Below are 24,331 nucleotides of genomic sequence, written 5' to 3' on the forward strand. Positions count from 1 at the left end.
ATCATGTTGGAGTGACTGAGTTCCAGTGATCATGTTGGAGTGACTGAGTTCCTGTGACCATGTTGGAGTGACTGAGTTCCTGTGATCATGCTGGAGTGACTGAGCTCCTGCCCTGCAACCACGAATGTCCACACTCATGGACTCACGTGAGGCGCGTTCCCGATATCCGCGAGAGTTTAGGGCTGACCCTCTGTCAAGTGCAGGAGGGTTCTCTGCAGACATTTTGAGCCCTTTATACGTACTTTCCCTAAGTCCGCATTTCTGCAGACTTTGCCTGAGGGAAATACCCCCAGTTCATAGCGCTGCGACGCCCGGAAGCGTTAAAAAAACGGTAAACAAACAGGCATGGAGGGACACATGGGTGTTAAGCCTGGCATACTGGGTGCGCTGGTAATTTACAAAGAAACCCTACATTAACAAGGATTTAAGATGGTACATAAAAAACACACGAAATCGGAGGATTGCAAGCATACACTACATTACACACCTACTTTATTCATCAACCATTCTTTTAATTTTTGCTCAATAACGCTGTTTTGACAAAAGCAAGTAAATTGGTGTAAGGCAACAGCCTGGAAGACGTTCAAATCAGGTAGTTGGTCCCTTGGTCGTGAAGAAATTAAAAAAAAACTTAAAAAGAAAAAGTCCCAAACCCACAATAGTACGAAACATGTTTTGGCGTCGTCAAGGTACGGTACTGATATGTCGCAAAGTGTCAAGGTGACGTACTGATATGTCGCAAAGTGTTGTCCCATTCCTAATTACACCATTTTGAGCCCTTGCAGCCTCTCACATTCGAGCACTTACCAGGCGACGTCAGTTAACCCTGTGAGGGCTCAGGGTTTAGGCTTTAGGAGGGACATTGGGATCGGGCCTCAGTCAGCGAGGCTGTTTATACCTGGTATTGACATGCGTCTTGGGTGATCCGAACACAAGTAGTAGTCCATGGGCCAGACGATATTTCGGTACATTCAAGGTGGCAAAACTTACTTATAATTTTTGAAAGGATCCATGTCTGTAGATGATATTTTGGTATGATAACCATTCCTGAGTGGCAGCTGTATCACAGTTATCAGCTCATGAAGTTAACCACCCGCTAAACTAAATTGCATTTTAGACGCTGGTGCATATCCTGGTTTAGCCTCATGGTCAGGACATTTTTCAGTGTTCTATAATATTGTCTTTGGTATCATTTTAAAGGGGACCTTCTTACCTTGCATTCAAGCCCTGTTGTGGATATTTCTCACAAATATAGAGGTCACTTGAGCTCTTCAACCCGTCAATAACACACATCTTTCTGCAATTTTCGCCTAAACTATATACTTTCTTTTAGCCCTGTGGCATCTAGGAATATCAGGGACACAAAACACAAAAACTGGAATACTCACAGGACTGTAAAGATTCAGAAAATGTATAATATACCCATACTATTTCATTGTGTGAGGTGATTGTGAGCCTTAAATGAGAACTAGACCAAAGCCAGTTAGGTCACAAACTGGTCTCTATACATTTGTTCAAATACACAATCAAAATACATGATAAAAAGGAATACCATAGTGAGGTAATGAACTATTTTAATATTTTAAACAACATTGACATTTACATATACTTAGTCAATGATACATGTAATCCCATATCATTAGTGGGTATATGTAATGGTAATGGGTAGGGTAATGGGTATATGTGAATATGGTTACATTATTGTTATCAAGTTCTGGGTAACCAAGTCCAGAATCAACATCCTGTGCATCAATAGACTACTACCACAGTAATACCATCAGAATCATCACACTGTCATTCATCAAACTGCTCGTTTCTCTCATCATCTGACTCCCCAAGTTCAAAGTCCAGTTCTGGACCATCCTGCTGTTTTTGGTTACTGCAGGTCTGTAACCTGCACATGTCTGTGCATGGAAGTCCATTTGACAGGCACATGCAGCTTGGCATTTTGCATGAATGCACACACTTGCATGTTAGCATTTCCAAGACCACATCTGGTGCAGGTGGGGAGCGCATCCAGTAAATGGCCAGCTTACCTTCATCGTCTGTCCATCCATACTCAGTAGGGCTTGGCACCACAGGGTTAGCCTGCAGACAGCACTTCCATATTGCTGCCTGATAGTTGGCTCGTTGAACATGCATAAAGAGACAGTCTCTACATGGTGGCAGCTGGCTGGACTCAACCTGCTGCTATTAGCAACATACATCCGACAGGTGAACTGCTCAATTTTCTGGAACAGCTCATCACTCACATTCCATGTCTGTCCCAGTTGACTAAAAGTCTCTTGGCAGGAAGTGTGCTTTCTCACTATCTTCAGGGCATTCAGCTTCCCTCGACCAGCGAATGCACTGACAGTGTCGCAGCCTGTGAAGGCATGTAAGCCAATTAGGCTGTCACAGATGCTGTCTCCAAGTGAACTTGCCAGTTTGGTGATGTCGACAAACCGTGTGCGGTTCTGAGTCCCACACTTCTGGTAGATGGGACAGGTGATGTCCTTCTGGAAGCCAAGACAAAGCACCATGACATCAGTGTCCTCAGCTGTGATGATAACTGACTTTGAGCCCTCATTTGCTGCACGCAATGCATGCAGGAGCAGATGGGTGTCAGCTTCTTCATGTGTGGAGTGCAGTTCTGCTGCTTCCTCACACCCATCTTCTGTCAACTTGTAGCAGGTTTCCTCACAGGTCATGTACAACACCTTGCCATGCAGCATAGCTCTGTATCATGGGAGTTTCCACTCTTCCACCAGAAACTTGATGAGACTGGTCTTGTTGGAGGAACTGCACAGAAATTTTCTCCACTGCTGGACGTGGTGTCCCCCTGCAAGATTCTTGTACTGGAGAGTGATGTCTCCACCCCGGTTCAGTCATTCAGCATCTTTGATCGAAGTCTGGTGATAGACATCAAAAACAACATCAATCCTCCCACTCTGTGCTCCCTCATGGAGGACCTGGGTCAAGGCTGACTCTGCCACCTGTGCAAAGGTTTTGTTGTTGCCATTCATTTTTTGGACCAGGCTCATCCCATCAATGATGGAAGTAGATGGGATTGGGATGTCTTCTGCAGGAGATACATTCTTTTCAAGCTCTCTGGCAAGTGCAGCCTTGTTTGTTTTTCGTAAGGACCCATCAGCATTTGCCAGTGCCCATGGTAGTGGGCCCAATGGGTAGGCAAGGACATCCTTCAGATTCACCTTCCTGCTTTCAGCCACCAGGATCATGTGACTGAAAAGGTTTCTATCTGCCTTCAGAACCACATCCTGTGCTTTCTTTCCATGAGCTTGTTTTGTGCTGACATTGGAGAATGTTTTCAGATTTGCTTGGTCATCTTGTCGTGGAATTTCACAGGTGGTGGGTCTGCATCTAACCTTGTTTGCTGGAATGCTTGGTAGGCCTCTTCTCCTTTCTCAAGAGCTCTCAAGAGATCTATGGTCACATCAGGTGGAGCCATGTTGCCAGTGGAGAGGCTAACCAAATCAATCTCATCAGGGGACATAGGATTGAGCCAGTTATTCTCCATAAGGTCCATGAGAGACTGGACATCTGCTTCATCTCTCTTGATCCTTGGACTCTGTAGATCTGGATGAGACCATTTGCACCTGCCTTGACCTGTCAGGTCTCTCAGCTGTCTGAGGTACATGCTTCTATACTCAGCTGTGAGATAATATTTGGTCACAGCTCCTGGCTTCAAGCTGAATCCCTTTGTCCCTCCAGCTGTTTGGGTGTCTTTGTTCACCGTTTCTTCTATAGCTTGGTCAACAGGGATTCGGCCAAAGGGATTGGTGGAGCCCAGTTGGACTGAGAAGCCTCCTTCCATGAATTCTGTGTACACATCTGGGTGTGTGATGGGCAGCTCAGACATCTGGGCGTAGTAGTAGGGGAGGTAGCGTGCATAATTCATCCTGTCATAAGCAAAGCACCATGGGATCATTGCTCGAATGCTAGCCAAGTGTAGCATCCAGTCTCCCTCTCTGGATGCTCGGATGAGCCCCAACAAGATTTCAACCATGTCCAAATAGGACATCCAGAAGTTCGAGAGGCTGCCGTTTCCACCTCTAAGGAACTCACGGTAGACTTCAAATAGATCCATGATGCGTGTACAAGAGCTGTTCTCGAGGACCTCCTTCAAAGCATGTTGTGAGACTTCTTTCCCAAGGCTGTCAATGGTCTTCAGTGTCTCATTCAGGTGAACCATGTCATTCCTGTGAGTTTCTTCCAACCAGGACAGGAAACCATTCAAGGTCAGTCGCATGAGAGCCTCATACAGGAGCTTGTGTAGTCGCACTGCCCTGTTGTACTTGCGGCCATCCATAACACCAGCAATTGAGCCTTCTGCAATCATGCCAGACTCAATGCAGAGGTCTTTGAGTCCAGCATCTTGGAAACGCTTTCCTATTATTGCCAGCAGTGTGCAGATGGTGTGGAATACCCCAAGCCTAACGATGATATCATGGAACTTGTCATGGTGTTTCCATGTGATCTCGACAGCCTTCGCATACAGGGCTTGGTCAAAGACACAGACAATCTTCCTCAGGCCTAAGCACTGCATGATGCTCAGTGACTGGTTAAGCACCTCGTTGACAGTAGACATTTGTGTCGCTGGAGCATTGATGGTAGGCAGATAGCCTATATTGTCGGGGATGACCGTCATCTCTCCTCGAGTCAGGATGTTGAAGCCTGTCCAGCTGCTGACTGACTGTTCTTCTTGTTGTGACATGCGTGCTAGGACCCAAAGAAGGTTTTTCTCTCTGGCAAGCTTAGTATTGGCTGCAGTATCGGCATCTGACTTTTTGCTTTGTGGTGGCCCTACCCGTTGTCCAGCATTGTAAGTTGGTAACATTGGTGGGGGTCCATCAATGCTTCTCTTCTTTGTTTTGGGAACAGTGGGCATGGGTTGGACAGGAAGTGGGTTGACTGGCTTTGCTTGCACAGCAATCCCATTGACTCTGTGAGATGTTCCCTCACCACTGACAGTTTCTTCAAGACGGTCGATATTGTCCCAGGCTAAAGTTGTGAATATGCCAGGATGGATGTTAGCTGGAAGGGCAATGCCACTCCCTGATGATGAGAGTTTCTGGAGACACAGGGCAGTGTTGATCTCTTCCATCTGTGAATAGGACACACTGTGACCAAGTCGGTTGAGGATGTTTATCAACTCTACATTTCCTGTCAACGATTTGACACTGAATGGCAGAACAATGTGCTTGGAAGGCTTGGTATTTCCACATGTCACTGCATATACTATGTCATGGCCAATTGACTGCAGAAGGCACTGCACTCTCTGGGATGCATGATCAGGATCATTTGAGCCTGTGAGTAGAGAGTACAGGAAGATAATGAGCGACTCTGGAATGGTAGGACATTCTGCTTCTGGTTTGACTTCAGGCGGCCAGGTTTGAGGAACATCTTGACTTTTAATGTCTGCTCTCAATTTGATGGCTGCTTTGGCTATAACATCTTGTGCACTGACACTTTTCAGGGTCTGCAGCTCCCTTTTGAGAGACTGATTTTCTTTGGCAAGTTCCCTCATGGACAAGTTATCGGGATAGAGGAGGAATTTTCCTTTCTCATCAGGGAATATCTGCAAGGCTCCAGCAAACTCACTCTCCAGGTTTCGCCTTATGTGCTTCTTGGTTGATTCCTTGACTTGGGCAATGCCTTGGGAGTTCATTGAAGCTACCAGTCTAGAAGAGAGATCAGTCATTGTCATCACTTGAGGATTGCCAAAAAGCTCCATCCTGATGAAGAGGAACAGCTCATTGTATGCCTTATTCACAGCAGCTTCATACTGGGCTGCAGCATCATCATCTTCATTGCTGGCAACCTCTCCTTTGGAAACCTCTTCTTTAGTGTAAAGTCTATAGCATGACCAGTGGTAGTGCCCTTCAGCTGCTACAAGGTCTCTACTCACAATGGCAAGGATTCTGCTGTCCCTTTTCTTTGTGGCTGCACTCCTGATCTTTGCATCAGCTCGCAGTTCTCGACACTGCACCAGTACTTCTCTCGTATTCTGTCTCTTGGAATATTTGCTGTTTTTCTGACAAAATATGCACTCTGCATCATAAGTCCTAGATGTACTTGGAGCATGTCGAGCTACTCTCTTAGATTGTTTCTCTTCAGCAGAGACACAACTTTTCTTTTCTTTTGCAAGGGGGCCATCAAGAATTTGCTTCATAGTGAAGATACTGCGACACTTTCTGTGGTAGTAGATTGCTGGAATCTGTCCCTCAGGAATGTCTTTTGCCAGTTTCAAAACTGGTGCATGATTTCGTATCTGAGCTGCCCTGAGCAGAGTTCTCCATGAGTCGACACTTTGTAGTGAAACCAGCTTATCTGTATCATCAGAACAGTGGATAATGCACTCCACCCGTGGGCGCTTTGGTATTGGGTAAAAACTTGCTTGTTCACCAGTGGCCATATTCAGTCAGTTTTCACCTGCCACATACAAACAAATACATGTAACTTAGGTGTATGAACACTACTAAAACAAAGTTTACTTTGCTTCACCAGCGTCATATTACCATTATTTATCTTACATAGCCACAAATAGATACATTACCTAGTTGCTATGCAACAGCTGTATTTTGTCCACATGAGGCCACTAAAATCAACACAAGATGAAAGTTCCTCGTAGCCACTTTAACTAATCATATTAACATATACATTAAAAGAACATGCTAACATTATGGGAAATTAGCTTACAATCTTCTCCAGAGTGAGACAAGAAGATAGATACCAGTTTCCTCTATATGTGTTTAGTAGAAAGCTATCTGGCTGCACGTTAGCCTAGCTTAGCACAATGAATGGAAGTACACAGTACTGGTTATCCTTGGTTGTTGGCCAACTAAGAACTGTCCCAGAGTTTAAGCTAGGCTAATCAGTACCAGGGGTGTTGAAATGCTATATTTGTAAAAATCTGGGCAAATACACAATCGTGAGAGGCACAGAAACAGGTTTCCTGAAAGAAAAATGAAATAGCTGCTCATTTGGAAAGGTTATCATGTATTATTTTACTTCTGTTAGTGTACCAAATAAAATGGCACCAGTGAAGTTGTGTCACCTTGGGTGATATCGATATCTGGTCTGACCCATGGACTAACTGGCTTTGGTCTAGTTAGTTTCTTAGTAATAATGCCCTTCTAATTTAAGGCTCACAATCACCTCACACAATGAAATAGTATGGGTATATTATACATTTCCTGAATCTTTACAGTCCTGTGAGTATTCCAGTTTTTGTGTTTTGTGTCCCTGATATTCCTAGATGCCACAGGGCTAAAAGAAAGTATATAGTTTAGGCGAACATTGCAGAAAGATGTGTGTTATTGACGGGTTGAAGAGCTCAGGTGACCTCTATATTTGTGAGAAATATCCACAACAGGGCTTGAATGCAAGCTAAGAAGGTCCCCTTTAAAATGATACAAAGACAATATTATAGAACATTGAAAAATGTCCTGACCATGAGGCTAAACCAGGATATGCACCAGCGTCTAAAATGCAATTTACTTTAGGGGGTGGTTAACTTCATGAGCTGATAACTGTGATACAGCTGCCACTCAGGAATGGTTATCATACCAAAATATCATCTACAGACATGGATCCTTTCAAAAATTATAAGTAAGTTTTGCCACCTTGAGTGTACCGAAATAGGAAATTTTGGGCTCTGGCCCATGGACTATAGACAGCTCTAAGTACAGGTGTGAATGCACCCAATACGTCCTCAATGCGCTTTGAGAGACAATCGCCCAGGACGCATTTGTCCATACCGCATTTAACGCACGTGTCCCAGGCCACAAGGACCGCGCAGAGGAAGTCAGCTGACTAGGCGGTCACCAAAAACCAAAGCCTCTTCGGGGTTTTTTTTTTAACCTCGTCTGACACACATCAGCCCCGCAACAGTAGATGAGCCCCCGCCCGCTTGCACATCAAGTTCAACTCCAGGTTCAACTTCGCTTAACCACCGCGGCGCAGAGCCCGACCCTCTCAAACCCACTGGAATAATGAAATAATCTGAGCCTGAACCGACATGATGGGGTCGAGCCTGACAGGGTCCGGGTTGAGAATTACAAACTCTCGTGTTCAGTCATTTATATGTTCCCACATAACGAGTTTTAAGAAGGAGTTTCAACTTTTGCTGTGTATTTTGAGCACAAAATGAAAGAAGGCAAACAATCAGAGCCTGACGCCCCTAATTCACTCAGTTAGTTTCCCCCATCAGAGTATTTGTCTCTATCTGGTGCCACAGGCATTTCCTGCGTCCATGCCATTGTAATAATGTGAAACGATTTACCCACAATAGACTATTTCTTAAATGCAATATATCAGGTCAGGGGTCTGAAAGCTTTCAGACAGCTTTACATCATTGTCATCAAAATAATAATGTAATAACTACATAGCACTTTTTAGAAACCTGTTGTGCATCGCAGCAAAGCGGAATGGGAAAAAGTGCAGTTGGGATATGGGATGATTTATTTTATTTCTTTAAGAGAACTTAAAATTTTGTATGCTAACATAATTTGGTAGAATAATGGAAAGTAATAACTTCCATCCATCTATCCATTATCTTAACTGCTTATCCTGGTCTCAGGGTAGCAGGGATGCTGGAGCCTATTCCAGCAGTCATTGGGCGGCAGGCAGGGAGACACCCCAGACAGGCCACCAGGCCATCACAGGGCGCGCGCGCACACACACACCCACACACACACACACCCACCCACACACACACACACACACACACACACACACACACACACACACACACACACACACACACACACACACACACACACACACACACACACACCCATTCATTCCTAAGGACAATTCAGTACGGCCAGTTCACCTGACCTACATGTCTTTGGACTGTGGGAGGAAACCGGAGCCCCCGCAGGAAACCCACACAGACACAGGGAGAACATGCAAACTCCACACAGAGGACGACCCGGGACGATCCACCAAGGTTTGACTACCCCAGGGCTCAAACCCGGGACCTTCTTGCTGTGAGGCGACCATGCTAACCACTGCATCACTGTGCTGCCACAGTAATAACTTACAGATGTGAAATACCTATACTAATTGACGGCGCATTAAAATGAGGCTCAAGTGAGTAAGGATGTCTCATTTTGAGACTTTCGCCAAGTCGTATCTCTCCAAAGACTCTGGAATTATTTTGCCTGTGTTAGTCGTGGTCTGGCACTTGAGTGACTGACATCCTTCTCCCTCACAAAAGTCGGGCTGTATCTGGATCAGAACTCCCTGTCAAGACTGCCAGATGCACCAGAAGGCAAACAGAAAGACTGTTAAGTCTTACAATGCTATGATTGCATCTATTCCCCAATCCTCTGTGAAAAGTACACATGGCCATTGTAGACAGACCACAGTTAACCACATTAGCAACAAGAGAAAAAGGGGTAGAAGACGGGGAACGAGCAGCTAACCGGCACCACTTGCCCCTCAAGCACCTCACCTGGGGAAAGGAGGGAAGGAAGCCGTCACCCCAGGCCCAGGAGGAGCACCTCTCAAGGTTAACAGGGCTAGCATTGGGGACAATAATGGTGCAATTAGCCACACTGGCGTTGATAGTTAACGGTGCCAACAGTCCGGAACAAGCCATCTTACCTTCTGAAGAATGGGGAGGGGAGGCTGCAGAAGAATGGGTGACAAGCACCACCTGCCCCTCAATAGTCTCAAACGGGGAAGGAGAGGGGGCATCCCCTCTGGCCCAGGTGGGGTGCCCTAGAAAGCTATTAGCGCTAACAGCTGAAACTACCCGAGTGAGTGTGATTAGTGGATGTACAGACCAAAAAGGGAGACACGAGAGAGGGGCACATTGAGAAGTAGGCGCCGCTCACGCTCATTCAGGGATGATAGGCCCAGCCAGAGATGTCTGCACCCCACCTGCATTGCACACATGACACAGCCACCATGGATGGCGAAGGCCTGGGACATCCGGAGAATGGCGGCAGCAGTGATGTGGACCTCAGTGATCTCCATAGCAGACAGCTCGGACCGCTCGTGGGTTAGCTTGTCAAGCAACCTGGCTAGAAAGGCTAAGTTGCTAGCCAGTGCCACCACCTGGGAGGCACCAGCATAGCTGCAGTCAAGAAAGGTGGCCATCAACCATCCCACTCGTTGGGCAATAACAGCTGACCACCTGGCCAGAGGGATGAAGGCAAGAGGCAGACCCTGACAGAATCCTCAATAAGAGGCATTCTCCCACTTCCAGCCCTCCACGGAGCAGTAGTGACCATATGCCACAACCAGTGTTGGTGCCAAACAGGGAGGCCCACTCACATAGCATGTGGTGGAAGATGGGCGCCATCTTAGGGCACACTAGACGAGGACGAGGCCTACTGTGTGGCTGAGCACAAAGGCTGACCGTGAAGCTATCCTGGGGAGCAGGGAGGAGACGAAGGAAGAGGGATAGTCATCCTCTCAGTGGCCGAAGAAAACAGGCTGGGCAGGTTGTTGAGAAGGTACTGGTGAACTGGCTCCTACAAAAAGGCAGACGGCTGAAGAGAAAAAGAGGGCAAGACTGAGGCATAAGGCAAAACAGCGAAAGCGGGCCCTTCAGACACTGGTCCAGGCCAAGAAAAAAAAATAAGGACGGACCCCTCTAGCCCCCCCCACCAACACCAGCCTTAATGCATAGGATACTCTTTCATATTCACGTTTGTATTTTTTTTTCTTTTTTAACATGGTTTCTGGCACAGAACAGATATGGAGAGTAATCATTTTGAAAATAACTAATTAGTTGTATACCTGGTGGGGCTGCCCTTTGTTAATTTTCTTTGTAAATGTGAGCATCCATCCATCCATCCATTTTCCAAGCCGCTTATCCTAATTAGGATCGTGGGATGCTGGAGTCTATCCCAGCAGTCATAGGGTGCAAGGCGGGGAAACACCCTAGACAGGCCGCCAGTCCATCTCAGGGCAGACACACTCACACCTAGGGACAACTTTTTTAGTAAGGCCAATTCACCTGACCTACATGTTTTTGGACTGTGGGAGGAAACCGGAGCACCCGGAGGAAACCCATGAGAGCATATTATATGCAAATGTACATTTGCATGTAATAAATTAATACTTTATTTTGCTCAATCTTGTAATTCCGTTAGTTTGAGACCAACACCAGAGTAATCCCAAAAGACACCAGAAATGAGCATTTAGTAGCTTATTTCTGCAAAAAAAAAATTTTTTTTAATTCTCCAGGGGACCACACCCCCGGACTCCCCTAGCAGGTCTGTTTTTCTCTGCTCATTTATCGCTCCTCACCTTTATCACCCCTAATCAGTTTGCATGCCTTCATTACACAACCTAAGAAAAGAAAGAAGGACCACACAAGAGATAGTCCATCCATCCATTCATTCATTATCTAAACCGCTTTTCCTGCAGGGATGCTGGAGCCTATCCCAGCAGTCATTGGGCAGCTGGCGGGGAGAAACCCTGGACAGGCCACCAGGCCATCACAGTGCCAGGCCATCACAAGAGATAGTCTATTTGATCAATATACTAAAAGTATGCACAATGTGTGCAAGATCTGTCAAAAGTAGTTTAGAAATTTGCTAATACGTTTACAGAAATCTAAAACATGCCAAACCCATTACAACATGGATTCTTTATGGGAAAAAGAAGACAGGGAAAAAAGAAAATTAAAACATTCTGATGCTCGGGTTTCTCACAGGCGAAGGCAATTACAGCAAGATCCAATTGCATAGATAAAAACATGCTAGGGTAAAGGCAGCTACAAGAAGAAGGTTTACAGAAAAAGATCCGAATTCAATGGAGATCAATCACAGATGAGATTTTCCCTCTTAGGTTATTTCCTTAATACTCTTGCTCAGACACAACATACACACCACCCATGGACCTTAGCAGCCTCATTTGATAACTGTTGTGTCTCTGTAATCCGTCTGTTCATTTTACTCCCTCGTTCAATCACCTCTTGTCTTTAATCTGTATGCGTCCTTTGTTTTCTGTGCTTTCAGGAATCAGGAACACTTGTCATTTCATTTCATTTCATGCATTTGCACACATGAAATGAAACGAAACATCATTTCCCCAGCCCACAGTAGTGCAACATATATCCAAAAACTACAAGAACTACAAGAACACACATATCCAAACTAACACATATCCAAACTAAACAAACAAAACACAAAAAAACAAAAAAAACCCACTGTCCAATAGAACGAACGCCAGTGAGGATGACTGTCGGAACTGCCGGTCTGCATGACTAGCAGTTAGCTTAGCCTGCCCTGCTTCCATGTCCTGTCAGACCGCCGTTGGTTTCCTCTTCGGGTGCAGCTCTGTGCAGGGGTCATGGCCATGGTCCTTGGGCCCACCGGACCAGGCAGACCAGGCTCCCTCAGCCGATCCAGAGCCAGCTCTCCCAGCCATCAAACGAAGACGCAAACTTAGATGTAGATGTGGACAAAGACACTGCATGGACGGTACTGGGTGAGGCCGCCGCAAACATGAATTCACACCGCCATCTTCCCACACTGGTACTGGGTGAGGCAGCTGCAAACTAGAATTCACGCTGCCATCTTCCCACACCGGAAGCGGAACGATCCTTTGTAACAATCCTGTCTGTTAAAATCAATTAATTTATACTTTTAATATGAAGTGACGTGAACCGGCGGTTTATGGTACAATGTTCATATGTCAAGTTTGGTGCAATTAGGAATTAGGCATTAGCTTTTATCTGTGATGGACTGGCAGCCTGTCCAGGGTGTCTCCCCGCCTGCCGCCCAATGACTGCTGGGATAGGCTCCGGCTCCCCGCGACCCTGAGAGCAGGATAAGCGGTTTGGATAATGGATGGATGGATTAGCTTTTATTTGTCAGGTCTGTTTTTTTTACCACGGTTACCTGTTTTTTTCCTTCAGGGGTAAACTTCTGTGTTTTGTTTTGTTTTTTTCGTATACTAATGTATATTCACCCCCTTTCTATGGGAGGGAGTACTTGTGTGTCATTTGTTGACCAGATGTTAAAGTGTGTTTAACCACTGAGACGTCATCATGTTCCTAACAACCACAAACTTTCTCTGACAAGTGAAATCTGGCTGAAAACGGTCAAATACCATTGCAACAAGATATGGCTGATTTTCCCTTACCAGAGGGAGTAGCAAGTTTTACTAACCCCAAACTGAGGCTATTGCAAGCCTTGTGCTGATAAAAGAATTTAGTCTGTACTGAAGACACTGTCAATATACGTAAATAAAGCTAAATTGTAAATGTACCTCAGTTTGAGAACCAATTCAAATTAAGATTTACTCTCACAAAATGGAGGAAAAAAAAACATGTGGTTCGTATGTGAGCAATAATGCACAAAACCAATATCCATAGTTTCCTTCACTACGGTAGACAAAACAGATCTCCATAAGGAAAATGTGCGGATACAAGCATGCTCTTATTACATTTGGAGAACTATCAGTATCTTACCACTTACTCAAGAAAGAATAAAGGAAAATGAAGCAGTTTAATGGGTGTGTGTGTCTATCCCTGTGTGATATGTGAGAGCCCCCCCTGCCCCTACCAAGCTCGTGGGCCTTCCTGAGGCAGGAGAGAGAGGCGTTGAGTCGGGCACACTCCTCCTCGTTGGCACCAAACTTCTGCAACACCTCACACACCTGCTTCTCGCTCATCTCCAACAGGCCCTCCAAGGTCACCTCGCCTGGGCTCATTTCCTAGAACACACACACACAATTTAGACACAGATCAAACATATTGTTGCGAATTCAGGGGGCAGCCGGCAACCGCCGCAGCTGGGATGCGAACCCGGGTTGCCCACACCACGGGCGACTGCGCTAACCAGTCAACTAAAGGGTCTGACCCGTTAGCCAACGGGCTAGCAAGTCTAATCATCCGTGGTTGTTACAATATATAAATTTAAGGATATGGACATGCATATTATGTGTTTTAAGAATTGATATTACATATGTCCTTATCATTACACACACAAACTCATTGATGAACCGCTGACTCTCTTCTATGGATTAAAGTGTCTGCTAAATAAGTAAACATGACATGTAAATTCAATAAGTTGTCCAGCTATAGCTCCAGCATCCCCGTGACCCTGAGCAAGATAAGCAGTTTGGATAATGAATGGATGGATGGACGGATGGATGGATGCTATAGCATACGTCAGTGACACTTAGTTACTGACGTATAAGAAACACTTGGTTCATGTTTTTAACCGTTTATTTTACTGAACTATGTGTCTATGCACTGTTATAAATAAGACACTAGGATACGTACCCAGTGTTGCCCAGGGAAAATGTTCTCACCAAAACAACCAGCACGATCTGATCTTTACGATATAATCGATGATGAAATATAAGATAATTTATGATATGATACATGTGATAAACGAATGTCAAATAAATGAATGTTATTAATGATAATTATCAAATGCCATAATTTTCAATCCATTCATCAAACTTCTTTGCCAATGTGTGTATTAACCGCTCAGTGCTCAAGTGCCTCTGGGTAAACCACGTTGCATGCATTCAGGCTAGCATTGACAACGTTAGGTGTAATGCCTCCCTTGACAACTGGAAGGATTTGCCGGAAGTCTCCACAAAGCATCACTGGAATGCGTCTTTCGCAAATAAATCAAATTTTTTACTTGGTTTTTGAAATATTTTTCGAACTGTGCAATCCTTGGAAAGCACTGATTCTAAAGATACCTTTCTTTTTGTTCTACAATGAGTATTTCTGGAGTTTTAAGCAAACATACAAACAAACACTCTTGCTTTATATATACAGAAGTTACAAAATCAGATTTTGCTTTTCTAACAGCATCAGAAAATCTCACTAGTAGTCTCTGAGTCAATGATAGGTTAACACTTCTCGATATGAATATACTGAAATCTAAAACGCACATGACACGAAGAAATGAAGTAGTGATCTTGGATTTCTATATCTAGGTAACAGCTCTTCATTAAGATCTCATGCAAAGGCAAACAAGTTAAAAGCTGAAAAGTCATTTTCAATAGCACATTTGAAGCAATCGATATGACATGTCTACTTTCTGCAAGCAGTTACTGGATGATTTTCTTGAGGTCAACTGCTTTGTAAGCATGCATAGTACCAAAAACTCTCTTTGACTTGTGTTTGTTTGTTTTTTTTGGTGTGTGTTGTGTTTCAGTGATTGAGTGGACATTTTCATGTTTTTAAGCATTTAGATTCTACCAAACCCCAAATTACTATGACCGGTTTAAATCTGACTTCAGAGCATCATCTACTGTTGTTATAAAGAGTGACAGAGTTTTTGCTTCCTAAATATTAATAGGAGAAGCAGTTTTACAAACTCTGAAGTTTGGTTTTCATGAAGACGACTTGTGTAAAATCTAAGAAATTTGTAAGTGTTTATGATATTACAGATTTGAACACACACCATCCAAACATCACAGGAATTTTAGAATAGTCACTTACATTTGTGTGTAAAGTCCTTAACCCTAACTCAGACGCACTGCTATAAATAACGTCAATGACAGTTAACTTCTTTTCTTTCTTTCTTTTTTACCTTGTTAGCTCCTTTCCCCAGTAGGTATTATCATGCACCAACTCAACCACTTCCTTGTGTTCCACTTGAATGTGAGGCCTACCTGGGTGACCTCTTTCCTTAAATTGACGATGCGAAACCAGAGACCAAGGCGGGGGAAGTCTTCCAGCTCAGCACTGCGCTCTTCTAAGGCCACTTTGCACTTACAGGACAGCTGGCGGCTGAAGTACTTCACCAGCTTCCCCTGGACAGGAAACAAACAGGACAGAGGGAGTGAACGAGTGAATATATGAATGGGTGAGTGTGAGCATATGTGTCCATGGATTGAGTGAGTGAACATATGAACGAACAGGTGAGTGAGTGAATGAGCAAGTAAATGACTCAAGGAATAGAGGATTGAGTGAGTACATGAATACACGATATAGTATTGTAGCGAATTCGGGGGGCAACCGCAGGAATCACCGCAGCCGGGACGCGAACCCGTATCGCGGGACAATCACCAACCGCTCGACTAAAGGGTCCGACCCATTAGCCAAAGGCCAACGTGTCTACTTATCCATGCACGTTACCTACCCCCATCCTTCGGGAAGCGCGTCCGCACGCATCCCACTTCTGACACCAATGTAGCAATTCGGGGGGCAGCCGCGGGAACCGCCGCAGCCGGGACGCGAACCCAGGACGCGAAACCGGCTCTCCCGCACCACGGGCAACAACGTTAACCAGTCGACTAAAGGGTCCGACCCGTTGGCCAAGGGCTACCGAGCCTGTTCATCCGTGATCGCTACAGTATATTGCAATTTAAAGTGAAGGTAGACAACTTATTTGCTTTAACTCATCATTATTAAGTAAATGTTGATTGCAGAGTGTATGGCTGTAGAATGATGACACCATCGGCATTTACACTGGTGCTCTATAAGCCTCGTTTTCCCTGTGGCTGTGTCCGAAATCACTCACTCATTCCCGACTCCCTATATAGGGAGTTCTAGGTAGAGCACTATATTGTGAGCTCATCGGCAAAATGAAAGAACACTTTCGGACCCTACTCGGGCCATTTTTCTCTGCGCCGTTAATTACGTCATTGCTGTCGCACAATTAAAACGTGCTAGCTGGCGAGCTGGGTCGCTTGCCGTGATTTGTGCCGTAATGGCACAATGCATTGACAATTTATTACACGGCTAATAAACTGTTCAAACACACTTCAACATATCGAGAGTTAAACCGAAACTTGCCTACATTTGAACAACAGCTCTTTCGTGGCGCTATCTCCCCTCTCGTCCAGCTGCCATTTTTCTTTCAGCGCAATGCATGATGGTATATATTGTAGCGAATTCGGGGGACAACGCAACCACAGGAACTGCCACGGCCGGGAAGCGAACCCGTGTCGCCCGCACCGCAAGAGGCATCGCTAACCGCTCGACTAAAGGGTCAGACCCGCCGGCCAGCGTGTCTTCTTATCCATGCACGCTACACTACCCCCCTCCTTCGGGAAGCGCGTCCCCGCGCTGAAGCATATCAGCTCCTTCACGCCTCAGGGCGCATACGCTTCCGATGGCCTTGCGGTCGCTCCATCCCACTTCTGACACCAATGTAGCGAATTCGGGGGACAACGCAACCACAGGAACTGCCGCGGCCGGGAAGCGAACCCGTGTCGCCCGCACCGCAGGAGACATCGCTAACCGCTCGACTAAAGGGTCAGGCCCGCGAGCCAGCGGCCAGCGTGTCTTCTTATCCATGCACGTTACAATATTGCTTGGTTAGTGGGGTTGTACCATGGATGGTTGTACACTACTTTTCACGATGCATTGTGGGATACATTGAGTCCGCTATGTAGGGTATAATAATTCCCGCTATACAGTCGGACAGAGCTACAAAATGGCGAACTCGCTACATATTGGACTTGATAGTGAGTAGTGAGTTATTTCGGACACAGTCATACGTTGTCTGCCACCCGGGTACGATTTTCCCCCAGCAAATCGATTTACGGCACAGGAAGTGCGTCATCTAGGCAATGGCTGACGGTGGAACAATCGAGGCAACGACACAAATAGTGAAAGTAACAATAAGTTTTAATTAATGAATCGTTATTTATTTTGCAAACTTTCACATCCATAAAAGTAAATTTTTAAATAATAAACTGTGGTGGACACGTATTGGGGACAGAATTCAACCCAGGAACTAAGGGTTAAGTCATGGTTGCCCTGGCAGGTTAACGCAGGGTTAAGTTATGGTTGTCCAGCCAGTTTTCTGGTTATTCTTGCCACCTCCGCTCAGTCGAGCTGTGGGTTTTGTTTGTCTCGCTGATTTACCGTGGATTAAAGAAAGTTGCCTACACGGCTAAAGTGTGAACCTACGGTCTTCTCCGTTCCTTCGGCTCTACACTGGTGACCCCGACGTCGGTTTTCGGATAAGTTTTCTGAAACCACACACATTATGGCTACGAACGCCGTTGCAATTAAACTGCCGGAGTTTTGGGAGTCTTCCGCGGCTACATGGTTCGCGCAGGCTGAGGCGCAGTTCGCGCTCAGAGACATAACAGCAGACGAGACCAGGTACTACTACGTAGTGGCAGCGCTGGGGGGCGCTACGGCTTCCAGGATAAGCGGTTTCATAACCAACCCACCGGCCGATGGTAAATACGCCGCACTTAAACATCTCCTCCTTGAAACTTTTGAACTGTCAGCAACGGAGAGAGCACGTCGCCTCTTCGCAATTCAGGGCTTGGGAGATGGCAAACCATCGGAGCTAATGAGCAGGATGTTAAACCTACTGGGTCAAGAAAAGCCATGTTTCCTGTTTATGGAGCTGTTTCTGCGCAACATGCCGCCCCACGTCCAGACTGCGCTCGCTAACTCCACCATCACTGATCCCCGTGAGCTGGCAAAGGAGGCTGACCGATTCTTCGTCGCTACACAACGTTCCTCCCATGCCGGGGTGCTGGCTCCTACCTTCACTGGCCCCCCGCCGACATCGCGGGCGTGGCCCGACGGTGGCGCCACAGCATCAGACCGCTACAAGCCCTCTGGACTCTGTATGTACCACGCTCGATTTGGTGCGAAAGCTAAACGGTGCCGTTCCCCCTGCAACTACAGGCCGACGGGAAACGAGAGGGCCAACACTCAGTAGTGGCCATGAGTGTTGGCGATACGAGCAGGCTACTCTTCATCCTCGACACCATCTCCGGTCGGCGATTTCTTTGTGACACGGGCGCACAGAGAAGCGTGCTCCCTGCTACTGACGTCGACATCATAGGCGGGGAGCGGGGCCCCCAGTTGGCGACGGCTGACGGCAGCCCTATCCACAGCTACGGCGTGCGGTCTGTAGAACTGTGTTTTGGTGGACAACGTTTCACGTGGGAGTTCGTCATGGCCAATGTAACGCTTCCCCTCCTCGGAGCTGATTTTTTGTGCGCTTACGGTTTGCTAGTGGACATTCAGAACAGCCGTCTGGTCGATGCCTTAACCTTCTCCTCCTTCGCATGTACGCGGAGGGAAGCGGCCTATGCAGGTCTAGCCAACTCTCTCTCAGAGGCAGACAAGTTCACCCGCCTCCTCGCTGAGTTCCCTGACCTCACCCAGCCTACCTTCTCTGCACCCACCGCTAAGCATGGGGTGGAGCATCACATTGCTACGAAGGGGCCCCCGGTCTACGCCAGAGCCAGGCGTCTCGACCCCGCCAAACTCGCCATTGCCAAGTCTGAGTTCGAGCACCTGGAACGCATGGGGATCATCCGCCGCTCTGACAGCCCGTGGGCGTCCCCACTCCACATCGTCGCTAAGCCTGATGGAGGTTGGCGCCCATGCGGGGACTACCGCCGACTAAATGACGCCACCACGCCTGACCGCTATCCAGTCCCGCATATCCAGGACTTTTCTGCAAACCTGTCTGGCAAATGCGTCTTCTCAAAAGTCGACCTGGTCCGTGGTTATCATCAAGTTCCCGTGCACCCCTCAGACATCCCCAAGACAGCGGTGACAACCCCATTCGGCCTATTTGAATTCCTACGAATGCCATTTGGACTCAAAAACGCGGCCCAGTCCTTTCAGCGGCTGATGGATTCAGTGCTCCGTGGCCTTCCTTTCATCTTCGTCTATTTGGACGACATACTCATCGCCAGCGCCTCCGAGGAAGAACACCTGTCCCATCTTCATGCCCTCTTCACACGCCTCAGCCAGCATGGGCTGATCGTCAACCCGGCGAAGTGCCGGTTCGGGCTGACAGCCATTGATTTCCTCGGGCACCGCATCACTGGGGACGGGGCAGTCCCCCTGCCCTCAAAGGTGGAAGCGGTGGCGGCCTTTCCGCGCCCCCAAACAGCTCGTGCGCTCAGGGAGTTCATCGGGATGGTGACATTCTACCACCGCTTCATTCCTCGAGCCGCCTTTATCATCCGGCCACTGTACGAGGCGCTGAAAGGCATGTCCCCCAACCAGACGGTCGACTGGACAGCAGAGCGGGACCGTGCGTTCACCGAGACTAAAGCTGCGCTCTCCCAGGCTACCCTGCTAGCGCATCCTTCACCTACAGCGCCTATTTCCATAACCACGGATGCATCGGACTATGCTGTTGGTGCGGTTCACGAACAGTGGGGGGGGGGGGCTTGGCAGCCTTTGGCCTTTTTCTGTCGCCAGCTTACACCCCGAGAGCGCAAGTATAGTACTTTTGACAGGGAACTCCTCGGTCTCTGGCTCGCCGTCCGGCATTTCCGTTTCCTGCTAGAGGGCCGCGAGTTTACTGCGTACGTGGACCACAAGCCCCTCACGTTTGCCATGTCCAAGACGGCCGAGCCATGGTCCGCTCGCCAGCAGCGACAACTCTCCTACATTTCGGAATTCACTACCGACATCCAGCACGTCGCTGGTAAGTCTAACCAGGTAGCTGACTGCCTGTCTAGGGCAGTGATTGGAGCGGTCCACCTAGGCCTTGACTATGCACAGATGGCTGCTGACCAGGCCACGGACCCGAGCATCCTCCGTCTCCGGGCCTCCGACACGGGGCTCCGCCTGCAGGACGTTCCTTTCAGCGACACAGGTGTCACCCTCCTGTGTGACGTCTCCACAGGACAGCCCAGGCCCATCGTCCCGCACAGCTGGAGACGCCCCGTATTTGAAGCTGTGCACGGACTCTCTCATCCAGGCGGTAAGCCATCCGTGCGCCTGACCTCTGCTAAGTTTGTGTGGGAGGGACTTAAGAGAGACGTGAAAGCGTGGGCCGACTCGTGTGTTGCCTGTCAGCGGGCTAAGATACACCGCCACATTAAGGCGCCCCTGGAACGCTTCGCAGTGCCGGAGAGACGATTTGACCATGTCCACGTCGACCTGGTTGGTCCCCTACCCCCCTCCCATGGGTTCACCTACCTCTTCACTGTGGTGGACAGGACTACGCGCTGGCCTGAAGCTGTTCCCCTGGCATCCACGACGTCTGCTGATGTGGCCCGGGCTTTTATTGGGTCGTGGGTCTCACGTTTCGGTACGCCTTCCGACCTTTCATCTGACCGTGGGCCACAGTTTACCTCAGAGCTATGGAATGCTGTGGGTGAGGCTCTGGGCGTCAAGCTTCATCGCACTACCGCCTACCACCCTCAGGCGAACGGCCTATGTGAGCGCTTCCACCGGTCCATGAAGGCTGCGCTTCGGGCTACTCTCAAGGACTGCAACTGGGTTGACAAGCTCCCATGGGTCATGCTGGGCCTGCGGACCGCCCCGAAGGAAGACCTACAAGCCTCCTCTGCGGAGCTGGTGTACGGCACGCCGCTGCGAGTCCCAGGCGATTTCATGCCCAATGCAACGCGTCCCTGGTCAGCTGTGGACCAACGAGCCTCCTTGCTGGACGGGGTCAGAGCTTTCACACCCGTCCCTACCGCCCAACACGGCGCTCCGGTGTCCCAGGTGCCCCCAGGTCTGCAGTCAGCGGACTACGTGTTCATCCGTCACGACGCACACCGCCCCCCTCTGCAACCCCCTTATGACGGCCCCTTCCGCGTCCTGGAACGGGGAACTAAGCACCTGGTGGTGGATTTTGGGGGCACGGCCGAGCATGTTTCAGTGGACCGAGTTAAACCCGCACACCTGGACTTGACGCAGCCGTTGGAGTTAGCCCAACCTCCTCGTCGCGGTCGTCCCCCGGCTCCGCCTCCTCCCCCCGTGGAGGCCCGAGCTGCCTCTTCTGCTCCTCAGGCCGACCTCCACAGGCCCGCGTCAATGCCTCCCACAGACACTCCAGCCCCTGTTATCCGGAGCCGCCGCGGACGGCCTGTCGTCCACCCGCGCCTGCCTGACTTCGATTACTAGGGCGAATTCTGGGGGGGCTCATGTGGTGGACACGTATTGGGGACAGAATTCAACCCAGGAACTAAGGGTTAAGTCATGGTTGCCCTGGCAGGTTAACGCAGGGTTAAGTTATGGTTGTCCAGCCAGTTTTCTGGTTATTCTTGCCACCTCCGCTCAGTCGAGCTGTGGGTTTTGTTTGTCTCGCTGATTTACCGTGGATTAAAGAAAGTTGCCTACACGGCTAAAGTGTGAACCTACGGTCTTCTCCGTTACTTCGGCTCTACAAAACCATTCTTTCCTGCTTTAATTATAAAAATTTAGAAATATATCTCTACTATTTCCAGAAGCACAAACAGAAACGCAGTCAAAACATATAATGCTTGCGTACGTTATAAAATGTTCACTTAATGCACACTAAATTTACCCCCTGGCAAAAGTGCTTTGTTTTTGTTCAACGTTACCATCATTATTATTGTTAATACTACAGTTCATTCATTTTCTTTATTTATTTTTGCTATGACCATCGGATGTAGGTGTAAGGTTGTTTATAGTTGATTGGTCTGATGATACATACATGTAATGTTCTTGTATCGTTTGTATTCTTATTAAAACAAAAAAACAATCGAGTCAACTGTGGAAACTACCCGGCAAAAGAAAAAGAACCCAGTTGACGGAGGAGGCAAAAAGGGAGAGTGATGGAAGACGAGGTAAAATAAGAGTGACTCTCGGACGAGCATTCACTCGATGGAGAGCTCTCCGGGACTTGGGAGGTTCTTGAGCATATCTGTGTCTTGAGCATAACCGACTTTCAGTTGGCATTATTTCAACTTGATGTGTAAGTAACACAACCTGGCTACTTATACTACCGGTTGTTTTACTCTGCCTTTATCATAGCACTGATATCGGGGTTTCTAGTTCAAATTGGGGTTCTTACGGTTGTTGCTTGCTTTGGACAGTAGCCAGGCTGCTAATAAACAGAAAGCGATCCGGTTGTCTTTGCGACAGTGGCGCAAACAATAATACCGCTTGGAAACGCTAGGGGGAGAGTTGAAAAGTTATCTACTTCCACGTTAAAATTTGCAGCATGAACTGCATGCAATACGTTGCACGTTTGCACAAACACTTTTTTCCTTCTTTTTATTCAGTTCTTTTAAAATACCTGTAATCGCTTATTTCCTTGTCCGGTGCGGGATTCGATGCTTAGTGTACTGTAACACAAGGCGACATCACTAACCGCTCGGCTAAAGGGTCGGACCCGTTAGCTAGGGACTAACATGTCTTCGCAGCGCTTTGTCATTCCGCGCTCCGAAGAGACTTCTGAGGGTCTGCACACTTCCGGATCCCACCGCTGCCACCAATGTAGACCTTGTGGTGCAGTACACGTCGTATCGAATCCCGCACCGGGCAAGAAAATAACCGGTTACATACTTAAAAGGTATTTTGTTTAAAAAAAGAGGGGTTGATTTACCACATGATATTTAAATGCAAATATGTAAATACAGATTACTGCAACTTTTCTGTATTTGTTTTGTTGCTACTACTGTAGACAAAACAAACAGGGAAAGTTTTGAGTCATTTCATTATAATGCGAAAAATAGAATACATTTCATCACTTAACCGAAGTCCCTAATAGGAAGCTTCAGGCCAATTTATTTTACCCCTTCAATATCCAATTGAGTCTGAATGCATCTGTGTCTGTTGCTGTTTTTAAATGTTATCTGCAGGTTTGGAGACTCAGTCAGTTAACACATACCATGTGGCGTTTGATATGATTAAGCATTTGAGGGCCCATAAACTCTGGAAAACCCTTCTTGAGACAATGAGAGCATCAACTCCTGTATCTTCTTTTAAAACTCTACTTTAATCTATCTTTTTTTAAAACTTGCATTTCAAGATACAATCCGGAAGATTGTCATTTTTGTTCAATTTACTTTAATTCATGGTGACACTGGTAACTGAAACATTGGTGCTGTTAAGTAAGCACTGAAAAAAACATGGCTGAACCTGGGTTTTAGCTACGGATGTCATAGTATTTGTTTGTGTTGTTCAAGTTTCTTCCATCCTTTGGCCTGTTAGAACTGATTGATCACCACAAAGACTTCACTTCTCCTTCAAACTTTTCACTACATGTCTTCTTCCTCATTTTAGCTGCAATGGTGAAGATCCATCTTTTTTCGTTGAAAAGTCCAACCAGACAGTAACCATTAATGCGAGAAACCACAACAAAAGTGTTCAAGGTTTCAAGATTCAAGATTTGGATACCGGTGGAATTTGTGCCGCCTTGTCTACATATAAAAGTTGTGACATGCGAGGGAGAGAGTACAGGAAAGAGTGGCCAGGAAAGGTGAAATAGGTAAAACCATACAGTATAACAATCATCTCACTGAAAGCATTGGTTTCCACCGTTGAAAATATCTTTGAATTCTCCAAGAGACTGTCCCAGAACAACACAAAAACAAGCTTTGCTTTTGTTGCTTTTGAGCCTGAACATGTCCAGAGGAGCAGCTGTCTTTTTATCGCCAGATTCTGTTAATGTTTCATCTTTAGACAAATAAAACA

At 47.1% G+C, this 24,331-nt stretch overlaps 1 protein-coding gene across 1 annotated transcript in view; it reads right to left on the reverse strand.

The window, feature by feature from the left end:
• Positions 1 to 24,331, reverse strand: part of ksr2 (kinase suppressor of ras 2) — a 240,865-nt gene that overhangs the window by 203,083 nt on the left and 13,451 nt on the right. Inside the window, exons 2-3 of the mRNA XM_056289481.1 lie at positions 15,610 to 15,750; positions 13,536 to 13,686 (exon numbers count right to left, since the gene is read on the reverse strand). Coding sequence (XP_056145456.1) covers positions 13,536 to 13,686; positions 15,610 to 15,750 — 292 coding nt within the window. The remainder of the gene's footprint in view (positions 1 to 13,535; positions 13,687 to 15,609; positions 15,751 to 24,331) is intronic.

This window comes from Lampris incognitus, chromosome 1 (assembly GCF_029633865.1).
Source record: "Lampris incognitus isolate fLamInc1 chromosome 1, fLamInc1.hap2, whole genome shotgun sequence".
NCBI classification, from domain to species: Eukaryota; Metazoa; Chordata; class Actinopteri; order Lampriformes; family Lampridae; genus Lampris; species Lampris incognitus.